Raw genomic sequence first — 23,148 nt, forward strand, 5'->3', positions numbered from 1 at the left:
TGGGGAGAGATGCATATGGAAGAGAAGCATGAGCAGGAGCCCCAGCTGGAAAGCCCATCTTGACTGTCAATGGGCCCCTTTCATGGGAGCTGCAGCGGCCAAGTGAAAGCAAATAGGGAAAACAGAAGTATGAATTCTTCTCCTCTTCCTCAGGAATTACTTACTGGCTGTCCCTGCAGCGTCTGGGCCAGGCCCCCTCAACCTATTTGGCAGGTGTCAGCATTGCAGAGTTCCTGAAATCATGGCACTGTCAAGCTGAGTGAGGACAGATAGGGAGAAGGAGACACATAGGTCCTCAGGACACAAGGAACCCTGGACTTCATTCCCAGGTCTACCACCAGCCTTGGACAAGACACTTGACATTGTGCCTCAGTTTCCCAAGCGCTGAAGCAACAATAATTAGGGCTGGTTGCTTAGGAGGTTGTTTGTGAACCGCCCCACCAAGCCCCAACCCTGTTATTAGTCCTTGGCCCTGTTATTAGACCTAAATCCAACTTGCTTAAGAATGAAGACTCCTGTGAAAAGCACACAGATGGTTTCCCAGGTCATCATTTTTATTAAAGTTCACAAACAGCTGAAGGAGAACAAAACAAAACCAGAAAACAACCAAGGAACAGAAACAAAAGAGATGAGTAGAAGATGTAAATAAACATCGTTCAGGGAGCACCACGGGCTGGCTGGGCACAACCTGTGCTCTCCACGGCAGCGACGGCTGCTCACTGCTCCAGGAAGACCTCTGTTGTTTGAAGCTGTGTCAAGGTCTTTCATCACATTGCATCACGCAGCTGGCCAGGCTACACAGTAACTTAATCCAGGGACAAAAGGCAAGCCCGGAGCATCTGCAGGACTAGAGCTGCTGCAGAGGGAAGTGGGATGCTGGGGTGGCGCTGGCTCGGTCGTTGGCAGCGGCCAGCCCTGGAGGAGGCTGGTCAGGAGCTGCATCCCTGGATTGACAGCTGAAATCCACAAGCCTTCCTCCACAGCCTGCACGAGCAGGGATCTGGGCTGACAGCTCATGCATGGATGAACCCAGCCTGCGTGGACAACCCAGGGCAGCTCCAGCCCAAGCGCTGGCAGCGACGCACAGCCAGAACCGCTGGCGGCTCTCCAAGGTGAAGCTGGGCTGTGCAGCACGGCGGCAAGGAGAGGATCCACCCCCAGCCTGCCCTGCCACGCTCCCCAAGTCCAAGGCCCCACCAGAGGCGGCAAGGTGCCCCCTCCCAAAGCACACCTCTGCTTCTGGTCTCGTGCTAACGACACCCTCAGCCATGCCAGCACGGTGGGGAAGCTCAGCAGCCCAGCTCTGATTATCTGGGGAACATCTCGGCAGCGGTGCCGGGGCCTTGGCAGCCTGACAGAGCTGCAGAGCTCTTCCCAGCAGCTGCGTGCGAGGAGCTGCCCGGCCTGCCACCAAATCACAACCGGCTGCACCACGGAAAGGGGAAAGGAAAAAGATTTAAAAGGCCCAAAGCAGCAAACCAAAGGCACCTGCCCCGCTTCACCTCGGCACACAGCGCTGCTGGCAGCCGCCCCAAGCTTTAATGTTCCACCAGCCCAGCCGCTGCCTCTGCGGCGAAGCCGGAGGACGGGGAGAGCCAGGTGCTCCCAGTCCCTGCTCCCTTCCAAAAACACACTTCCAAGTCCCCCAAGCAGCAGTTGCCAAGGGTAAGTCCACTGCCTTTAGAAATACAAACTCATCTCTCTCAGTCCCCCAGCCGAGTAACAAGAGGCACCTAGGGGCACCCCATGCTGTGCTTGCCAAGGGATGCAGCCTCGTGCACACCTGCCATCTCCCCATGCCCCCAGTCCCCAGCTCCTGGCTCCTCGCCACCCCCACGCCGCGGCCGGTGCCGGGGCTGGGCGGCCCCTTTGAGGTGATGCTGGTGGTGGGGACGGCTGTGCCTCCTGCTCCCGATGCCAGGAAGGGATGCAAAAGGCTCCTCGGAGTCAGGAGAGGACTCGGTCACTGTGTCAGCTCCAGCTGCAAGGACAGGGGACATGGACGTGATGCTGGCATCTGGGGAGGGAAAGAGAAAGTTCATTAGCAGGCTCGTTAGTGGCTCAGCCCACACAGGGAAGCAACAGAAAATGGGCTTCACCTTGGCAGCTGTTGGGATAACTGCCCCCGACCCTGAACTTCAGAGATGGGTGGAGGTAGAAAGCAGTTGGCTTATTTGGGGCTTGGAGTGTGCTTTGCTTTAGCAGGAGAGAGGAGAAGGAGCTGGGCAGTTCTTAGAGCACTGGGGTGTCGGGCAGAGCCAGCCAGAAAACATCCGTGGATATGACATGGGAATGAAAAGTTGAGGGAGATGGAGGTTTAGGGTTTGGGGTTTTGTTTAGGCCAGGGAGGAGGCCCCAAGAATGGGAACAGACAAAACAAAAAGACCCTTTTTCTCTTTTTCCACAGGTTGCTCCAAAACCTTCCATATGACTGACGTTTCCAAGGGGTTGATTAATCCAGTCTGGGGCCGAGCTCAGACTGCACATGTTTCCATCTGCCCAGGGTTAGGAAAAGCCTGATTTTCATCCACTTTCCTCCCCAGGCCAGCCACTCCCTTCCAACGCTGCCTGATAAACTGGCTTCAGAGACAACCAACCGCCTGGAAAGAGCAGCAGCAGCAGAATACTGCAGTCCCTGTTTATCCGGCCTCGCCATTATACACATGCAAATGGGTTTCCCTAGGAGCCGCTGAGAGAAACCAGCTGTGACTTTGTTCCAGCAATACCAATGAGCTTGTAACAGGTTGCAAGCAAGCCAGCCAGCAGCAGGCAGGTGAGCTGCAGAGTTTAGGAGCCAGGAGATTATCCCGAGGGTTGTTTTTTTTCCAGGCTGCCATTCACAGGCACACGAGGCTTGTGCACGGGAAGATGCCCATCGGTGAACAGGGCTCCGAGGATGGAATTAGGAGAGCTACAAGGGAACAAAACCTTGCAGCTTCTTGCAAGGTAAAAGCTGACCAAGTGCTGCTCCACGTGGAAGGGAAGCCAAGCCAGGCAAAGAGCTCGTTATCTGAGCTGTAATTAATGAACTAACCAGGAAGAGCCACTGAGCTGAGCCGCCGTTTGGTGTGACCGCGGTATCACAGTACAGCTCCGGGCCTGGCATGCTGCCCAAATCCTTGCAGCAGGAGCTTTAGGGCCAAAGTTCAGCTTTCAGGTGCCAGAGCAGCCTCAAAACCCTGCAGCTCTGGCCACTCAGCACCCACCCAACAGCTGGTGCCACCCCACAGCCCTCACAGGAGCTAAACCCAACACAAAATGGGCTGTGAGCTCTCGTGTGAGTCCCAGGTATTCCAGGTGCCTCAGCAGTGCCTGGCCACCAGGCTGTTCCCTAGGGCTCAGACTGTGAGGAGGGTCCTGCAGGAGCTGGAAGAAGGCAGTGGGAGGGGAACCCCTGGCTCCTGGCTGCTACAGGGTTTGGGTCATCCCCCTTTGTTTTGAGATGGCGACTCTGCACCACCCCAGGGCAGTGTTTGAGGCTCAGGAGGCAGCACAGAGGGATGCAGTGATTCTCCTCTCCATTTTTCCTTCCCTGCCTGGACCAAGTAATCTGCAGCTCCCTTGTCCCCCAGTGACCATCCCAACCCCCAGCTGAAGCCCGAGCTCATCTGTGAGTCTGCCCCATGCAAATTAGTGTCACACTCAGCCAGTTTGGAGATACCACTTTTAATTTGGAGACAGGCAGCTTGGAGAACCTGTTCTTGGCACAGCCTGAAGTCACCTCCTGGGAGGTGTAGAGTTGTCCCTATCAACTGTCACTTGAACAGACCACCCAGCATCATACCCCAAGCTCCTGGCTGGGCTTTGCTTGTGTTACTAAACACAGAGAGTCTTTATTAGTCAAGTGCTCTGTATTTTATTTCCCTTTTGTAATGATTCTCCTCCTTGGGGCTCCAGCACCACAGGTGGGAGGAGGCCAGGCTTTCACTTTTCATATTGCTAATCACCCCTGATCCCTGGAATTAACTGCAGGTAATAAGCACTAAATTAATGTCACAGAGCACCCCTGGCAGGGGCTCTGGGACTTCTGTGGAAAGGTGCCCTGGCTCCAGCTGGGAAGGGTGAAGGCCATGCCCTAGAGGAAGCATTTCCAGCTGATCAGTTTTATGCTGGGAACAGGCTCCTGTTTTGTGATCAGAGTTTTTCAAGGACATACTATTTGGGTTTCAGGGCCAGCAGGAATGCAGCTCACAGCCTGACAGGTGAAAGGGTTGTTTATTTCATCAGTACAAAGAACTATTCCCTACCTTGTGATTGCCCAGGCTTTTCCACACCAGCACAGCTTCTCTGCTCTGAGGGCACCTTGAATGGTCTCTCCTGAGACTTCTCCAGTGGAGGGAGATTCCCATAGGGATTAGCATTCCCAAGGCACACTAGCAGCTAGGCATGTGCTGGCCAAGCTGCCTTCTGGGTGTCCCTACTTGAAGAAGGATCCCACAGGGACTGAAGTGGTTGTTGCAGCAAAGACCTTACATGGTGAGAGCCGCAAGCCAGGATATCCCCTTGGCCAGACCTGCTGACAGGGTGGTCACAGGACCCTAGAGGCTGTTACCCCGGTCCCTGAGGCCAGGTTTGGCACTGGTACAGCCAGGACAGCCAAGGCAAGCATGTGGAAGGCAGCTGGTGTGGCGTGGGCAACGTGTGCACGTAGGAGACATTCAGGTCTGGCCTTCACTGCCTTGGCTTGGTGCTTTATTTAAGGAGCTGTCACGGTGGCCGAGGCTACAACAATAACTTAACTTTCTAAAGGGAAAAAAGCAACAAACCCAACCAAGTGTAGAAAAATGAGGTGAAGAGACACCCTGTCTGGCAGGAACTCGTGTGTATTTTAAAGCCTTCTTTTAAGCAAAGAGCAGAACCCAAGCCAAAAAAGCACAGCAAACCCTCACACAGTGACTGTTCACTGTTTGATTTGGAGGCTGGCATAGCACAGCTCTTAGTTTTCTCGTGCCAGGCTCAAGATTACGGGGGGGGGGAACAATAAAATCTCTATACAATCCCCACACAGCTGTTTATTAGGTCTGATCAACCCAAATACAGCAAGGAGTGAGGAAAAAAAAAGCAAGAAAAGGAAAAGGCAGGAGAGGAAAACAACATTTTTGTGACTTGGGAGACAGCTTTTTTATGAGGTGGCTGAAGAGTCAGCTCCCACCTCAGAAATATTCCCCGTTCCTATGCCCAACCGTGTGGCTGCTGTGTCTGAACATTACAGCTCAACATCTGCTACCAGAGAAAATTAATTTTCAGCTCTAGGATGGCTCTTAAAGGGAGGCCCCATTGACCTGAGCTGAAAATGATGGAGTCCTCACACTCCTTGCTGCAATATTTAATAGCTGAGTGGCAGTTAATTAGATTACTGAGCCACTGTGACAGATGCTAGGCAACGCCTGAGGAGGAGAATTTGGAAAGGCCATTATCTTCCAGTGCTGGGAAAGCTCTCAGCGATCTCATTTTAACCCTTTCCACTCTTGCCCTGCCCTTGCTCTGTCCAATCCCTGTGAAATCCAGGTGTTTCACAAATCAAAGGCCAGCATAATGCTCTGGGTGCTTTCCCCTGCCCCCCACCTGAGAAAAGCAGGTGGTCACATTGGGCAAACACCCAGCAGAGGTGCCAGGAACTCCTCCTTGGCTCCCAGCTGGCATCAAAAGAGATGGTCACTGGGAAAAGCCAGGATCTTCACCCACTGGGTGGTTCCCAGGCACACCAACCACACCAAGTGGGAAGCAGGGAAGTGAGAGGGTGTTAGAGGGTTTGGGCAGCATTCCTTCTTCCCTGTATTGAGTGAAGTGTATTTTGCTTAGTCCATGGAAGAATTTCCCTCCCCACAGCTCCCACTTTCCAAACAGAACTGTAAGGGAAGCTTGTCAGTCCCGCCCCCAGACGTGAGGGTTTCCCAGCTCCATCAGCTGGCTGGGGTGGAGGCTCCAACCACTCAATCAGGGCTGTGTGTGCTGCTGACACTGTGAAACCTGCAGACTGCACTAGCAGAGGTGTTACAGACTTCCTGGGAAGATGATGCCACCCAAGTGTGCCCCATATCAATGCCTGCTTTCACAATGCAAGGTGAGAAGAGGCTCTTAGCTTTTGCCTGGCCAGCTGCATCTCAGCACAGACTGGTGAAGGCATGCAAAGCTCTGAAGTCAAACTGGTCACCAGAATGGCAACCAAGCATCCCACTGGGGAGGCAAGAGGAGGAACCAGCAGCTCTGTCCTACTGGCACTGTAACTGCACCTTCCCTGAACAAGCAAGAAACATCGAGACAGGACATCAAGAGGTTCCACCAGCTTTCTGACTCTCACACCCCCCAAAACACTGATGTTCACATTCTTCTGGTTACAAAACCCCTTCCCTCCCACTCAGGGCTCACACAGAAGTCTCAGAAGTTCTGATTTAACAAGCAACACTTTGGGTATGAAATAAACACCAAGACCATCAAATGCACCACGGCTGCTAAGCTTCTGCTACTCACTGAAGTGTAAGTAGAGAGCACAAAAAGAGGTCCAGGGCTTGCCAGCATCCCAAGGGTCGCTTGCCTGCATATTCATCCCCCAGACACTCAGCAAAAGTATTGAATTACTGAGACTTTTCTCAAAGCAATTCTTGCCCTCCTATCTCCCAGGACTCATGCAGGACAGGACAGGACAGGACAGGATGCAGACCATGGTGACAGCTGTGACAGCAGGCAGGGACATGTTTGCTCTTCCCTACCCACCCACATGTGGAAGGGTGATGCTGGCACATCCAGCTAGCTTGAAGCAGGGGGAGAGGAGCTATGGCCTGCTTGCTACCATCTGTGTAGATAAGATGTAATAAGACAAGAAACAATGGGTTTGAGCTTGAACATAGAAGATTTCACCTCAACATGAGGAGAAACTTCTTTACAGTGAGGGTGATGGAGCACTGGAATAGGCTGCCCAGAGAGGTTGTGGAGCCTTCTTCTCTGGAGACTTTCAAAGCCCACCTGGATGCATTCTTGTGTGGACTACCCTACGTGATCCTGCTCTGGCAGCGGGGTTGGACTGAAGGATCTCTTGAGGTCCCTTCCAACCTCTAATGTACTGTGATAAGATACTGGGAGGCTCACCTGGAAACAAGAGAAAGCTGGGAGCTAGCTAGACTCAGAGCATCAGAGCTGATCACCACTCTCTGGTGCTGCATTCCCCCTTTATTGATACCCCCCTCAGAAAATGTGAGCAACCCAGACCCCTTGGCATGGTGTGTGCAGACAGCACTGAGCCTGGAGAGAGCACTGAGGCTGGACAGCAGGTTTCAGCTGAAGAGGAGGAGGAGACCCTTACCTTACTGACCTGCTGGCTACAAGCCCCCGAGCCCTGCCCCGCCTCAGGACGGCAAGTGCTTCCAGGTGCTGACAAAGGCCGTGGGGATGAGCGAGTAAGGCACAGTCGTGATACAGTTCCAGGTGTCCGAGGTGGGGTCGTAGCAGTCCAGCGTCTTGCACCGCTGGGTGCCAAAGTACCCTCCCACCACGTAGAGTTTGTTGCCCGAGGCCAGGGCGTGGCAGGACATGCGCTTGGCCGTCATGTCTCCGATGCGCGTCCACTGGTCGGTCTCGCAGTCGAAGCGGTAGGCGGAGGCCGCCGTGAACTCCGTGTCCCCTCCCATGATGAAAATCTGGCTGCCCAGCACGGCGGCCGCCGTGTAGCGCCAGGGCTGCGGGCACTCGGCCTTGATGGTCCAGCGGTTCTCGGCCGGGTCGTAGCACTGCACTTTGGACACCATGTCCCGGTGAATGCTGGTGCCGCCGAAGACGAAGAGCTTCAGCCTGGCGCTCACCACCGCCGCGTTGCTCACTCCGTCTCTCAAAGGAGCCACCATGGTCCACTTGTTGGAGACGGGGTCGTACTTCTCTACTTGCTTCAGGGAAACGGAAGGAGAGGCAGGGAAGACGCCGGCGACCGCGGTGTGCCCTCCGACCACGTAGAGGCAGTTTTCCAGCTCGGCTGAGCCGTGCCCGAAGCGGGCTATTAGCATGGGGGCAGCTTTGGACCACTCCTCGTGAACGGTGTCGTACACCCACACGTCCTTGGAGACCCCGTTCTCAGAGCCCCTGCCTCCGGTGATGTAAACTTTGCAGCCGATGGCGCAGGCGCTGAACTCCTTCCGTGGGCTTGGCAGGTCTGCTTTGGGGATAATTTCCTTTGCTTTGTGATCCACTTGGTAGATCTTATCGCACATGAAGGTCTGTCCTCCCAGGATCAGCAAGGTGTGCCCGGCTTTGCGAGGCCTGGCACAGGGACTGGTGACCACCCCGTCGTTCTGGAGGATCTTCTTCTTGCACTGAATAGCTTCATCCAAGACGAGCTTGTTCCTTTCATCCACCATAATCAAGTCCTCACAAGCCAAGGCTTCCTTGAGGCATTCAGAAGGAAGCAAGGCCAGACGAACATTCCTCAGAAGTTCTGGGAGATAAGCCTTCCGCACATCCAGATCGTATTTCACCCACTGGATAACAGCCTTGAAGACCTTTTCTTCGTCCTCGATTTCCAGCTCATCGCTGGAGATGAGGTCCAGCAGAGTGTCCTTGGAAAGGTTGTGGAAGTCCTCGCTCTTGTGAACAGTCTCGAAGTTGACCAGGCACATCCTCCAGGAGAGCTCGTAGAGCCGCCGGCACTGATGGGCATCTGAGAGCAGCATCATGCCCAGGCAGTTGGAAGGGTGGAGGTTCTTCTCCAGGAACTCAGCTGCCGCGTCTCGGACATCGTGGAACTGCAGCATGTCTCCAGCCTCCAGGAGGGACTCAGCATTCTCCTCGTTGATGATGATCCTAGAGGAGTAAGCAAAGTCCAGCAGCAGCTCCAGCACCTCTGGGTGGAGGCTGTCATGGAAGTTCACCTCATCGTCCAGGCTCTCGCGCAGGCCGTTGCTAAACATGGCTTCGAAGTACCTGCTGGAGGCAGCCAGCACCGCTCGGTGACAGGGGAATGACCTATTTCCCGCCCAAAGGGTGACATCGGTGAACATGCAGTGCTTCCGCAGGGTGTTCAGATGGGACAAGACACAGTCTGGGTGGGAAGCTTTGTGGAAGAGCAGGATGTTCATGGAGCCGGTGCTGGTCCGGGATTTGCGGTTCTCGTGGACGCTGACTGACATGGTGACGGAGCTCCGGCCTGCGGGGAAGCAAACAGACAAGCCATTATTCTCTCGTCCTCGCCGGTGGAAGGCACGGGGAACGTTGTGTTTGCTCTCCAGCCCTGGACCTCAAACACGAAGCACCAGGTGCCACCTCAGTGCTCCTGCTCTGGGGCTGCTCCCGCGCCCTGCCTTGCAAAGCCTCTGCCTTCTGCGCCCTCTCCAAGATGTAACTCGGGCTGAGCAGGGTGGGAAGGCAGAGCGAGGTGAAGGGGGAAATTCTGCGCTTTGGTTTCAGCAACGGAGCAACAAAGTGAAGCAATCAAAACCCGAAGCTGATGGTAAATTGTCTCAACAGCCCCTGGAGGGTATTGGCAGACCGCAGCAGAGTTATTTTTCCTTCGAAAAGAGCATTCAAAGAGCAGCCTATCCAGGATAAAGGGCATGGCTCTGCTCTTGGCTCAGCAGAAATCAAGTTTGGCTTCTGCTTTTCATGAAAGATGACTGCAGGTTTAGGAAAGGCAATTGCTACGGGTCTTATTTATGGAATATTTAGCTACCAGCACGAGCCAGAAGTTGTGAACAAACGTGACCAAACCTTTCCCTTGTGGCTGTGTTGCTAAAACTCACCAGACACTTCGTGTCAGTTAAACATTTTGCAGGACAGACTCCCATCGGAGAGCAGGACAACAGAGACAGCTAAATTCTGCTTGTTAACAGACAGGCAGAAACAAACACAAGGCTTTTATTAGCTACTATTTCATTAAGTGCTACCCGATACCTATCCTTGCCTGTAGAAGAAAAACCCCTTTGGACCAATCAAATCAATGCTACCTGGATGATAAAATCCAAGCCATTTACTTCAAAATATTTTAGCCAGCTCCATTTTGTCCCCCATGTAACTGAAGCAGGCAGACAGCTATGCACAGAGCCCTCAGCACTGATGTTGGTAGCATGACTGTCCTGAGGCTTGAAAAGACCTGCCCCTGCTGTGGGTCCTGTGACAGCAGCCACAGGGAAGCCATCCCAGGCACTACACTAGGTGACAAGAGTAAGAGACTGGCTAAAAGTGGAACTTGCAGGCAGGTAACCCACTAAATGCAGTAAAGATGGGGAAGATGACAGAGCTCAGGGTGAGTAAGAACTGTCCCAGGAGTGTTTCAGGACTTAGGGCAGGGAGAACTCTGTTTGGATGCACAGGAGCATCAGGGACTGCCACCTTCAGCTCAGCTTCCCTGCCAAGACAAGTTAGCCACCAAGAGCAGCTACAAGTGGGGGAAAGCAAACCGAATTCATAGGGAAAAAGTGGTGCTCAACCCCATCTGGCTCTGCTGCATCTTCTCTCTCACCCAACACTGTTTTTCTATCTCTTTTCTTCTCTAAACCATCCTTTTGGCTTTGCAGGCTGGAGACACCAGGGCTGAAACCCCATGGCATTCCCACTCCAGGCACCTAATTGTTTGGAAATCAGTAATCAGGCACACAGACATAGCTAGGAGAGGGGCTTCGGTTGAGTTGGTTTTGTGGCCGAGTCATTGTTTTGTTAGCTTGCTCTCTGCAGCCCAGGGTTTCTCAAGGGTCCTTCTCAAGGTCTACAGCATCAGCCCCATCCTCTCCAGCCAGGCTGATCTCACCACCACTGCCCCAGCCCTGCACTGGAGGTCTTGTGGGAAGCCATGAAACGCTGTGTGAGCAGACACAGCACTCTCAGGCTGCTGGCAGGTCACAGCTTTGACCTGCCAGAGACCTGGAGCCACAGAATCCTCCCACGCTCCATGGGTGGATGACCTCAAGAGGAGGTGGATGGCCAGATAAGCTGCTTGACTCATGCTCTGCTCACACGCTTTCCACCCCCAGCTTCTCCAGCACCTCAAAAAGAGTCCAAATTCAACAAAGACTTGTGGACACATCCCTCCTTCCCCACTTGCTGCCATGAATTACTGAGGTTGGTCTTCCTGAGGCTTGACTCATTCCTCAGGGCTGTTACAGTCCAGGGAAAAGGTGTCTCTGAGCTTTTCCACACAGAAACAATAGGTGGCCCAAGCAGCTGGAACTCCTCCTTGGCCTCCAAGCCAGGCAGGAGCATTGACACTCATTTCACTCGTGACCAGAGGCGGTGCAGAAACAAGGCTCCAAAACAGGAAGGAAAATGCCATTATGGAGCAGCACCGAGGGAAATGCTTTGCAACATTTACACCCAGAGCAGGGACAACACTAATTTAAGAGGTTATATGGATACCCCTGTCCAAGCTCTGCAGCGAGGAATACAAATGAAACATTTATGAGGCTGCTGAAAGCTATTGATTTAGGTTCCTGCTCCCACAACCTCAGAAACCACCCTGCCAGTGCTCCTGCTCGCTTTGCTCAAGGCTCAGGGTCAGCTATTCAATATTAACCTTTGATTTGCTTATCCACAAAAAAACTAAACTAAAATGAAGCAATTTATATAGGCCAGCTATGGAAACAAACTAAAAGATTGCTTGCAGGAAGGCAGCAGCGTTTTTTTCTTTCCTGGCACATAGAAAAGCCACTGCTCAGAATGGAAGGAGCAGGTCACATAGAAATGTCTGCATAAAAACTGCAGCAAAGCCACTTCTTTAATATATATAAAAATATATAGACAGGCAGATATATGTATAGACAGGCACACATATATATATAGAAAAATCTCAGGCTTCTAACATCAAACATCTTCCCCAGGGCACTGGGTAACCAAATACTGTTTTTGTCCAAGGGGCATTGAACAGCATCCAGGGAATAAATTGGTGGTTCCAGTCCAGTTCCCATTAGCTCTGCTCTTCATATTACCTTGTCCCACTACAGGCACCAACTGATCCCCAGTACAGCTGCAAGCCTGAAAGCTAAAGAGGCCACAGCCAAAGCCCCTTTCCTTGGCCTCTCCTGGAGATGGGTTATGACACTGGATGTCACTGGACACAGATGAGTGGGGCTAGACAGAGCATTAAGCTGAAACTGAAACCGAAGCAGCCTCTGGACTCTGGTGTGCAGCCATCTCACCAGTGGGGCTTGGTTTCTAGCTTGTGGTTTATAGCAATTTCCAAACATCTTGTTTTGAGGCCTTCTTGAAGCCTGCTGTAGCTGGGCACGCAGAGAAACGTGGCAGGTACTAATTCTTCCCCTCACAAACACACCCCACTGCATCTCTCAGCCTGCCAGAGAACTTGGCACCATAGCACCCAGATCAGATGAACAGAAACTGCAGGCAGAAGCTATTTCAGCTGATGGGTTTCTTCCAAAATTTAGCAGCCTTCTAAGCCTCAGAAGCCTGTAACTAAAGGGATCTGCCACAGTTGTGATGATGTGCACCAGGGTATGCTTCAATGCCAGCACTGTTGAACGGGCTGGGCCCATGTCATGATCTCCTACAGGCACTTCTCAGGAGCAGATGCATGCAGAGCAGAATTTGGCCCCTACCACATTCCTCACTCCTCTCACCCAGCTACTGAGCTAAAGAGAAAAACCAGAACCACTCAGAATGAGGAATATTTTACATAGAGAAACCTGTCAGTGCCTCCTGCCAAGCTCCCACCTGCTCTGCAAGAGCTCAGAGAGTTATCAGAGCTCCCAGCTGCATCTTCCATCAGGCTGGAAGCTATCAGCAGAACAGACATGTCAACGTGAACAGCAGAAGGCATGACCTGAACTAACTGGGGCTTGGATTTCTCCAAGCTGCATTCATATTTTTTTTTTGCTTTCTTCCTTGAAAAGCAGTAATTGAAAAAATAAATATCTGCTGCATAGCCTTTCAGAAGGATCTTGCTGCACGCAGAGCAGATGATAACCTGTCCTCCACATGGATGAGGGCAGAGGGGCATCAGCTTTATGACACCTATCCAATGCTTTCTGCTGGCTGTAGAATTCCCCTGGCTGTCTGCAGCCTTTGTACAGCAGGTATGGGAAAGAGAGGGGTTTCTTTCCAGCAGTGCAAGGCAAGGGTGCTTCAGAAATCCTTCCACTCACCCACACAGGGCAGAGAGCAACCCCAAAAGAGGGTAGGAGGAATTGGCTCGGGGAGAAAAGCCCTCTTGAATCTCAGCTCATGAAGAAAACACCCCAGAAGTCTCTCTGGACAGGACAATGCTGGCAAAGAGAACAAAGGGAAAAACCAAAACCAGAGCTGGCTGAACTCCCCACCCAAATAACAGCCACAGTTCTCCTCTTATAGTGCCTCTTGCTTCCTGCAAACCATGCCCCAGCAGAAGGCTGTTTCTCCCATGTGGTGGGACACCATGTTGCAGCTCAGCCCTTCTGGTCTGGGTCATTTAGGAGAAGCTCAGGAAATGCTCTGTTACCCCTTGAAAAATCCAAGCAGTACCTGGAAGTCAGAGACACTGAAGCCATATCAGACCCTGGTCCCAAATCATACAAGAACTGCATATGAGGACAGCTCAGGACTATATCCAGCTAGGCCTGGGATTCTCCCCTCCATCTTTTACTAGCAGACTGTCCATAAACCTCCATTTTCAATCACCATCTGCAGGGAACTGCCAATTGAGATGCTGCTTCCTCCTGAGAGCACAATAAGAGAGAATGAATAAGAAGTTCCCTAGTGGGATTTCAGGGGCACAAGAATAATTTCTGCTCAGGATTTATAAGTGTTCTCCAAGACTGTGAAGGTTGGCTAAACACCAACAAAGAGCCCAAATCCCATGAACCAAAGCTGGCTCTTTCTGTTTGCCAGTCAGGCTTTCAGAGAAGCAGCAGGCAGAACATGTTTCTTTTGCCCCACTCAACCATGAACTATTTAAAGCTGTAAATAAGTAAATAAAGAAGCAGTAAAGTTCCCCACTGGCTTAGCTCAGAAGACTTGGAATAAGCTGCTCACACCATAGCAAAGATACTGTGTGCAGTTTTGGGCTCCTCAATTCAAGAGAGGCAGGGATCTGTTGGAGAGTCCAACAGAGAGCTACAAGGATGGTGAAGGGCCTTTGAACATCTCTGCTATGGAGAATGACTGAGAGACTGGAGGCTGAGAGGCTGGGAGAAGAGAAGGCTGAGAGGGGATCTGATCAATGTCTATAAATATCTGAGGGGTGGGTGTCAGGATGAAGATGCCAGGCTCTTTGTGGTGGCATCCAGTGACAGGACAAGGAACAACAGGGACAAGCTAGAATGCAGGAGGTTTCACCTCACCATAAGGAGTCTCCTTCTCTGGAGACTTTCAAAACCTTCCTGGATGCATTCCTAGGTGATCCTGCTCTGGCAGGGGGGTTGGAGTTGATGGTTTCTGGAGATCCCTTCCAGCCCCTACCATTCAGTGATTCATTCCCAAGCAGTCAGCCATACAGGCCCTCCATGTACGGACTGCACTACAACCTAGAGCCACTCCTTCCAACCCAGTGCAGATCCACCTCAGGCAGCCAGTGATGGCTGCTCTCAGAGAGGTGGGTGTAGAAGATTCAGTTTTATTTTCTCTGTGATTTTACAGTATCAGCCCTCTTGGGTGAAATGCCACCTTGAATTCAGTCAAAATTCAGCTTCTCCCTGGAAGCAGTGGGATAAGTTCTCTACGCATTAGTAAGGTGCCTGCTACCTCATCCCAGCTATCTGCACCTTTCCATCTGCTGCTTAGGCCAGCAACGCCACCCCAGGACAAAGTTACTGGTACAGAACCAATTTCCCTCTTTTTTAGTGTATTACAAACCTAAAGTCACCTATTATGTTATCTTTGTGGGGAAAAGCTCCTTGCAAAGCTGCTTAGCAGAAAGAGCAGTGTAGCAGCACACTGTCAAATGCAGAACCCAGGTCCTGCTGCATTTCAGGTGCAATTTCCTGGCTTTGCAGACCATCAAAGGTTTGAGAAGGGGGATCTATTACATGCAGGCAGCCATGCACTCACAGACACAGCTCCAGCTTCAAAAGCAGGAAAAAACCCAACAGAAAACAGGAAAAGATGGGGGGGGGAGGCAGACAGAAAGCAAGAAAGGCACAGGAGCAAATGTAAAGATGATTTCAGATGATTTTCCTTGCATAACACAGTGGACTATCAGGTACACAGCTTGGAGGTGCTTGAAATGCTTGATACTAATGATGTAAAGAGTGCTTGAGATGAAAGGAGTTGAAATAGCACCTGGCACTTAGTGCAGCACTGCACTTGCTGAGCATGCAGCCTGGGCTGCTGCCAGGTGGGCATAAAAGGGCCTTCACCACATCATCTCCCAGGCTCCCTCTCTGCTCTGTCCACACTCCTGCATGCCTGGATGCAGACTTTGCTCCCTACCACACCGAGCTCATCCCCGGCAGCTCCGGCGAATGTAGTGGTTTGCCCTCGTCAGCCAAATTTGTTCTTCTTGTCTTCAGGATGACTAAGGCAGCAAAGATCTGACTGTGATTTTGCATGCTGGAATTTAGGCAACCTAACTCTTCTGTGAATCAGAGGGTACCTGCAGCAGAGCTGGATTTGGCCTCCCTGACAAACTCTCCTCGCTTCATCACATTTGCAAACAGGGAAGCAAAGCTGGTTGACTCCATTCCGCCTTGCAGAGAGTTTCTGAGCCTGCCCCAGCCTTCGAGAATGGAAAGCATCCTTATCATTTCTTCTCATTTTCTCACTTTCTAGCCTAGCCTGTGTATCCCTAGACAGAAAGCAGAGAGACCATGTGAAAGGATCCTTCTGTTGGCTCAGACAGAAACTGGGAGGTTTTCCAAGCCCAATTCTGAAGGCTCCAGGAGATCAGATTGTCTGGAGAAGGTCTGGGCACTTATCTGAACGTCAACATGTTTACTAAAGCAAGACTGAACTCAAAAACTCACAGAATCACAGAATAAACCAGGTTGGAAAAGATCTTTGAGATCATCAAGTCCAACCTACCACCCAACACCATCTAATCAACTAAACCATGGCACCAAGTGCCTCATCCAATCTTATTTTAAACACTTCCAGGGACGGTGACTCCACCTCCTCCCTGGGCAGCACATTCCAATGGCCATTCTCTCTGTCTGGGAAGAACTTCTTCCTCACTCCAGCCTAAACTGCAAAATTGTTTTAGAATCATAGAATGGCCAGGGTTGGACGAGACCTCAAGGATCACCCAGCTACAATGCCCCCTGCCACAGGCAGGGAGACCCCACACCAGATCAGATTGCCCAGAGCTGCATCCAGACTGGCCCCAAATACCTCCAGGGATGAGGCCTCCACCACCACCCCAGGCAGCCCACTCCAGTGTCCCACCACCCACACAGGGAGGAACTACCCCCAACACATCCAATCTGAATCCACCCATCTCTAGTTTCTCTTCCATTCCCCCCAGTCCCATCATTACCTGACACCCTAAAAGTCCCTCACCCACCCCATTTCTCCTCTTTTTCCCCTCAAATCCTAGACACCTGGGCTCTGTTGAGCTCTCCTCCCACCCCAGGTGTGGCCACTTGACCCACCCCACCCACTCCCCTTTTAATTCCCCCCCAGGAAGGGCAGAAGCCCTAAGCTGAGCCCATCTGGGCTGGAGGATCCTCCTCTCATCACTGGTGAGTCCCTATGGTGCACACTGGGTGATGGTGGTGGTGACAACAAAGGCCGGGGGGCCTGGTGGCCCCCCGGCTAGGTAGGAAGAGTATTGATGATCTTTCCAATATCATAGAGTTGTTAGTCCTCTGAAACTTCACAAGGTGTTCAAGAGGGGATTGGACATGGCACTTGGTGCCATGGTTTAGTAGTCATGAGGTCCTGGGTGACAGGTTGGACTTGATGATCTCTCAGGTCTTTTCCAGCCTTATTGATTCTATGAATTCCTTCTTCCTCAGCCTGTTTCTGCCACGTGGGAAAATCTGAATGGAAGTTCCCCTTTATGGCAGTGTCATCTTCACAGAACCACAGAATTGTCAGGGGTGTAAGGGACCTCAAGGATCATCCAGTTCCAACCCCCCTGCCATGGGCAGGGACACCTCACACTACAGCAGGTTGCTCACAGCCACATCCAGCCTGGCCTTAAAAACCTCCAGGGATGAGGCTTCCACCACCCCCTGGGCAACCCACTCTAGTATCCCAACACTGGGGAAGAACTTCTTCCTAACATCTAATCTGAATCCACCCATCTCCAGTGCTGTTCCATTCCCCCCAGTCCCATCACTCCCTGACACCCTAAAAGGTCCCTCCCCAGCTCTCCTTCAGCCTCCCCCTCCCTAGACACTGGAAGGCCACAGTCAGACCCCCTCAGAGCCTTCCCCTCTCCAGCATGAGCAACCCCAACTCTCCCAGTCAGTCCCCACCTTGCTGCAGGACTGCTTATGAAAGCAAACCAGAACAGCTGCACCCAGTATGTGTCACTGTTATTACTATTGGTTTCATCTGTCCCCTGTGAAAATAAAATAATGCTAAAAAGACATTCACCTAAGCTGAACTTGAGAAACTGTTAACAAACACAGCTCCAAAGTATGAGCAAGGCTGGAGGATTCTCTAACACTGCTGATACTTGTGGCTGCATGCAGGGATGATGTGTGGAAAGGTGCAAAGCCAGGGGCTCTTCAGGGCCCTGGGGCACAGGGTGAACTCAGTCCATCTATCACTGTTTCACATCCCATTCTTCCCTTCAAACCTGAGCCCAAAGCCACCACAAGACTCTGCTGACTGCCACTTGCCATGGAAAACAAAAGCAGTGCTGTCAAGCTGCACCAAGTAGTGAGGCTCTTGTTCTGTCTTGCAAAAGCCCTGGTGAAAGGGACAGTAGTGCCTCAAGTCTGTAAGACATGAACTAACCTGAGCCAAAGGTGACCATGTTCCAACCAAGATGAAAGCACCCCCAGCAAATACACTTTGCCTTCAATAGATGCAGTTTTAGTTGCAAATCAGGTATTGGACTTGCTGCTTTTCAGCTGAGCTATTCCATAAAGCTTCTTGAGCTACCTGTGAGGTAATCAAATAAGGCTCACGTTCACCACTAAGCACATTGGCTTTGCAGCTCCTGGGAATATCACACACTCCTACAACCACTTCCAAATGGGGATAAATAAGGCTTTGAGCCACAGTTCAGGCTCCAGACAATAGCTTTTCACTGCTACGCCTTAACCTCAGTGGATCTTTTCAGAGCCCATGATTCATTTCAGAGGCTGCTGTGGGGCTTTGTCCTCACTGCCTGCCCTCTGGCTCCACTAGTGAATAAATCCCATTCTGCCAGATCAATCACAGTCACTCTGCAAAATGAATGAGGGGCTGCAGAGGAGGCAGGCAGGTTCCCAGTCCCCTCTCCCAGATTACAGTCAAAAGGGCTCCAGAATGGAAGGCATCTACTTGATCACAGTATCTGCCCCAGCCCCATCTGGGCAGGATAAAGTCCTTTTCAAGCAAGCCAACTTGCTAATGTGCTGCAAAGGCAAAAGGCCTTTGGTGCTTCAAATGTAGAGGAGCAGAACCACACGCCACTTCCCAGGGAGAGTTTAGAAGATGAGATGTGGTCTGTGTCAAATTAATTCCAGAATAACCACTGCAGCTGCTGACTCCAGAAAGCACATTGAGATCCTCCCACTCTCTGTGCTGTGTCTGGCCCCTGGTGCTGAGGCCAGCAGAGCTGACTGCACTGATGATGGTCAGGGTAAGCAGAAGCCCTGCTATGGACACTCACACCAAACAGGTCTGCCTGCCTGCTGCCAGGGCAGCATTTCAGTTTTGTGCTTGGCCAGTTAATGTGGAGTTTTGTTTTGTCTTCCCCACCCCCTTGACAGGCAGGAGATCTTGGTGCAACTGCCAGGTTCAGTTTGCAGGAGCTCATTTGCAATTCTGGCTGGAGTTCAGAGCCATGGAGATGGGAGGCCTTTATGTCTCCTGAGCCAATTAGCCCTGGATGTTGGTGCACACGGAGGACAGGGTTCCCAACTGGATGGTAAAGCGCTGGCAGATACTGAAGGGTCTGGGACTGCAAGGCAGAACACTGCTCATTGCCCTCTGGCTCTGGACAGAAGGACTAATGTGACACTGATCTCTGATCTTTTCCTTTCAGTACTAACACAGCACCAAATCACACAGCCTGCAAGCTGCGGACCAGCATGGGAGCACTGCAGCAACCCACGCTATCCAGGGCATCTCTGCATGCATCAGAAGCAAACCAGAGCAATTGCCAGTGTGCTACAGTGATAAATTTGCCTTGCCACAGCCTGACAGGCTGTCATATAAAACTGGAAGTCTTTGCAAAGTCTGATGGTCAGCAAGCAGAGAGTGGTTATAGGGCATGCAACATTCCCAGGCTTGAGCAATGAGAGGGAAAGACAGAGTAGCCTGTACTGGCTGGAGTGCACTGTGGGGATATGAAGTTGATAAGCAAAGGCAGACAGATGTGATGCTGGTTAAAGGTCAGGCCAGGGGGCTTGGGGTGGCTTGTTACAGCTAAATGCTTCCTAGCCAGCATTCTTGCAGCCACTGTTTTAAGCAATGCCAGTGACATTCACTGCAATTCAATTACAGTCTATAAAAGACAGGAGTAAATCTAGTCCTCAGCTCAAGTGCTGACACTGCTTCTTCAAACCTGCCCCTTCCACAGTCCCCAAGTGTCAGCTGCCGTCACAGCCGTGGACACCCTGGGCCAGCTCTGCCTGTCCTGCTCCACCTGCTCACACCCAAGGCCAAGACACTGCTCAACCCTCTTTTGTAATGCTGCCACTTCCCTCCCTGCCTTGCAACGTGCTGCCCATCCTCTTCCACCTCCACAGGTGGCCACATCCTGCCCTTCCTGTTTCACTCATCTACCATCTAAACATTGCCTAAAACCTCCTCTGTCTGTTAAGAAGGACCTGAGCTTCTGCATGCTTTGGGGAGTGGCTGGTTACCATTGTAGGGACAAAAATGCTATCATCATTCACACACACACAGAGACACGTAGACCAGCACGCACTCCTTGTCCCCATCCAGGACCGTGTCCAGGACTGACTCCAGTGCTGGAGGGACCATGTTTGGAGTGCGTGGCATGCAGCACCTTGTCGTCTGTTCCCAAGCTGTCTGCCTTCACAAATTTCATTTGCCTAACCCCTTTAGTCAACCCATTTTCAGCTGGCCTTATCTCCTCTCCCAAACCACATCTGAGACACCATCCTTACTGCTTGTGTTACCTGAAGCTGCCCCAAGCACAGCATGGGAGGCTACCACAGGGCAAACTTCACATAGGTACCGAGGCAGAAGGACTTCTGGTAACGATCCTCAAATGCTTGAGAAAATGAACACAGAAGGGACAGGAAATTTAAGCTCCTAGTGCTGAAGCTGCTTACAGTCTCCTGCCTCCATGCCACGGTGTGACTAATTTGCTTCTGCAGCACATACCACTCTGGTTTTACTCCTGAGAATCTTGTGCTTACCCCACTGCTGCTTCTCACTGCAGGGTAAACTTCCACCTATGCCTTCTGCTCAAGCACTTTACTCAATAGAGCCTTATCGCAGAGATAAACCAGAGCAGATGGTTAGGGCTTAAGAAACAAAGGAGGCAAAATATGTCTTCAGGTAAGATTTAATCTGAAGCAGCAAACAGGACAAGGAAAACAGAGAGGCCCCAGAAAGGGTCCCACCTCACTAAGGACTCAGACCCCTTGAGAGCTGGACAGAGAGAAGAACGTACTGAGAGGTCAGACCTGTTTTACACCTACTCTGAATGGACACTATCACCAGAGCAGCAATCGATGACACAGCTAAGAGTAGCAGCTGGCCACCACCAGAAACATGCTGGGTGTTCTACAAACAACTTAAGTTGCCCGTAAAGCAACTTAAAAAAAAAAAACCCAAACAAAACAAAAACAACCAAATGTCACAAGACACAGGAAGGAAGGAAGGAGAAAGCAAGGGAAGTTGCCAAAGTATAAAGGTTAGAGAATTGCTTGTTCTTCCTGTGGTTCTAGATCTGTCCTGGACAGAAAGAAGTACACTTGAAAGAAGACTGCAGAAGCTGTGGCCCATGGCACCTGACCAAAGAAGTCACTCCTGCAGATCACAAGAGGACGACGCACTGAGACTGCCAGGAAAGACAAGCAGAAAGCAATCAGGAAGCTGGGGCTCTCCATACCAACAGCATGAAACACTGAGCTGTCTGCTTAGGAAGGGCTGAGGACAGCAGCTTTTGCAAGCAGATCTGGCTAGTTGGAGACCCCCCACACCAGCCACCACAAATGCAAGTGGATGGATGAAAAAAAGCAAAGGAAAAAACCCAACAAACAAGTACTGAGCAGGCTTTTAACTTGGACACAAAGGGGCCTGTGAGGACAGCAGAGGGATGGAGAACTCATTTCTTCCCCTCTGTCAGCTCAGCTCAGGCTTTCAAAGCAACCTTGCTCACTTCTCCAGACAGGGTGACTGGAACCGATTTCATCATAGAAGTCCATGGCAGCTGTATCCCTCAAACCGCAGTTCTTAGAGAGAAGGACAGGAGAAGGGGGGAATAACTAACTAAATAAAGCAATGGTTTACTTTCCTGATCAAGAAATCAATAGCAGGGCTTTTCAGGCTATAGAAAAGCTCTTCACCTCCACAAACACTTCACTGCCAGCTTTCTACACCTGTGAAACCTGCCTGTGAAACCCGATGCTCGGAAATCGCCTCCGGGCTGGTAACCGGCTGCAGGGCCAGCCCCGGGCCGGTAACCGGGGCGGCACGCCGGGTGCCCTGCCGCCGGGGACAGATCTGCCACTGGGCCGGCCTGTCCTCGCCCTCCCCTGAACCCCAGCCAAAGCCAACCTGGCCTTAGGAAGAGGGGCCAGAGCCGGATTTGGAAGCGGCGTCTTGAGCCCAAAGCTTGGGAAAAGCACTCACCGTCTGTCTCCGTGCCCGGCAAAGCCGAAACCTCAGGCAGCCCCGACAGCCCGCGGCCCCGCGGGGCGCCCGGCGGGGAGGAGGGAGAGCGGCGGCGGAGCAACGGCGGGGTGGATCTCGGCCCACGCGTGGAGCGATGCGCGGCCCGGCGCGGCCCGGCGCGCTCCCGGGGTACAGAGTAAGCCGCGGGTGGAACCGGCCTCGCGTGGGACCTCGGGGGCGGGGCCTGCCCCCGACGCCGCGGCCACTCAGCGAGCGCCGAGGCCGTGACGCGCCGCTCCGCCTCCCCCCCTGCAGAGCCGAGCATGGGACGGGCGGGCGCAAGCGGCGAGAATTGACCAATAGAAACACAGGAAGGCGGGTGGGGGCGGGACTAGACTGACTCGATTCTCCATGGGTCCTAAAGCCCTCCCTCGTGTATTACAGCCCTGCCGAGCGGCTCCGCGCTGCCCTCTGCTCCCCCCGCGGGGGTGTTGAAGCCCCCACGGCACCTGGTTTGGCATTTGCCGGAGGGACTGCAGGGTGCTGGGCCCTGGCACTCCGCTGCATAACTGCCGGGACTGCCCTTCGGCCTCTTGTGGAGCCAGCCGTGACATCCCCCGGCAGAAACCCTTCCCTTCTAACCCGGTCTTTGCCCCCTTGAGCCAGAGCTCTGCTGGGTCCTGCCTGGCGGCCCCGGTGCCCCTGGGGGTGGAACCGGGATCTCAGCCCCTCGTGTTCAGCAGGATGGGCACCTCCCGGTGTGTTGCTCTTGCGCGTCTCTCACGCCTTCAACCCGAGCCCGCAGCAGGACGGTGAAGGTCAACACAGCTCTGCTAAAATTGGGGCAGATTTCTGAAGTCTCCGACCTCAGCTCGGCAGAGTTTCAGGACGCGGGGAATGTGAAGGTGAACAAAGTCCCACGGGGTCCTTTTGTCTGTAAGGACTTGCAGAAAGCTTGGTCTCAGCTGGGAGTCTTGCTGAGCTCTGTGTCCAGACAACCAGTTTGTCTCTGCCTTCATCTTTAGCAGGCACTGGGGGCGGAATGGAGGAGAAAATGCCCCTTTAGAACCAGTGATATAGTTTAGATAACACAAGAGAAGTGGTAACACAAGTGCCTTTGACCCTCACCCATGTTTTCCAAGCAGTGCTTGGGGCAGAGGCACTTCAGGTAATGGAGCAACTGGTCCATAGCAGTTTCACTGCAAGCAGCTGTGCCTCCCCTGGGAGAGCTTTTTTGGATGCACTGATTTCAGAAGCACAGAGGAAGCAGGGAAGAGATCTTCCATATATTCTCCCATGACCCCATTTCTCCAGGGCTCTACTCCCTATACTCAG

At 52.3% G+C, this 23,148-nt stretch overlaps 1 protein-coding gene across 1 annotated transcript; it reads right to left on the reverse strand.

Moving 5' to 3' along the window:
* Positions 1 to 1,567: 1,567 nt before the first annotated feature.
* On the reverse strand, positions 1,568 to 22,033 carry KLHL25 (kelch like family member 25). The gene is made up of 3 exons (XM_054169128.1): positions 21,832 to 22,033; positions 7,301 to 9,130; positions 1,568 to 2,017 (listed from the first exon to the last, which is right to left on the reverse strand). Exon 2 carries the CDS (start codon positions 9,111 to 9,113, stop codon positions 7,344 to 7,346), a length of 1,770 nt encoding a protein of 589 aa, XP_054025103.1. The 5' UTR covers positions 9,114 to 9,130; positions 21,832 to 22,033; the 3' UTR covers positions 1,568 to 2,017; positions 7,301 to 7,343.
* Positions 22,034 to 23,148: the final 1,115 nt, after the last annotated feature.

Source organism: Dryobates pubescens, chromosome 17 (genome assembly GCF_014839835.1).
Source record: "Dryobates pubescens isolate bDryPub1 chromosome 17, bDryPub1.pri, whole genome shotgun sequence".
Taxonomy (NCBI): domain Eukaryota; kingdom Metazoa; phylum Chordata; class Aves; order Piciformes; family Picidae; genus Dryobates; species Dryobates pubescens.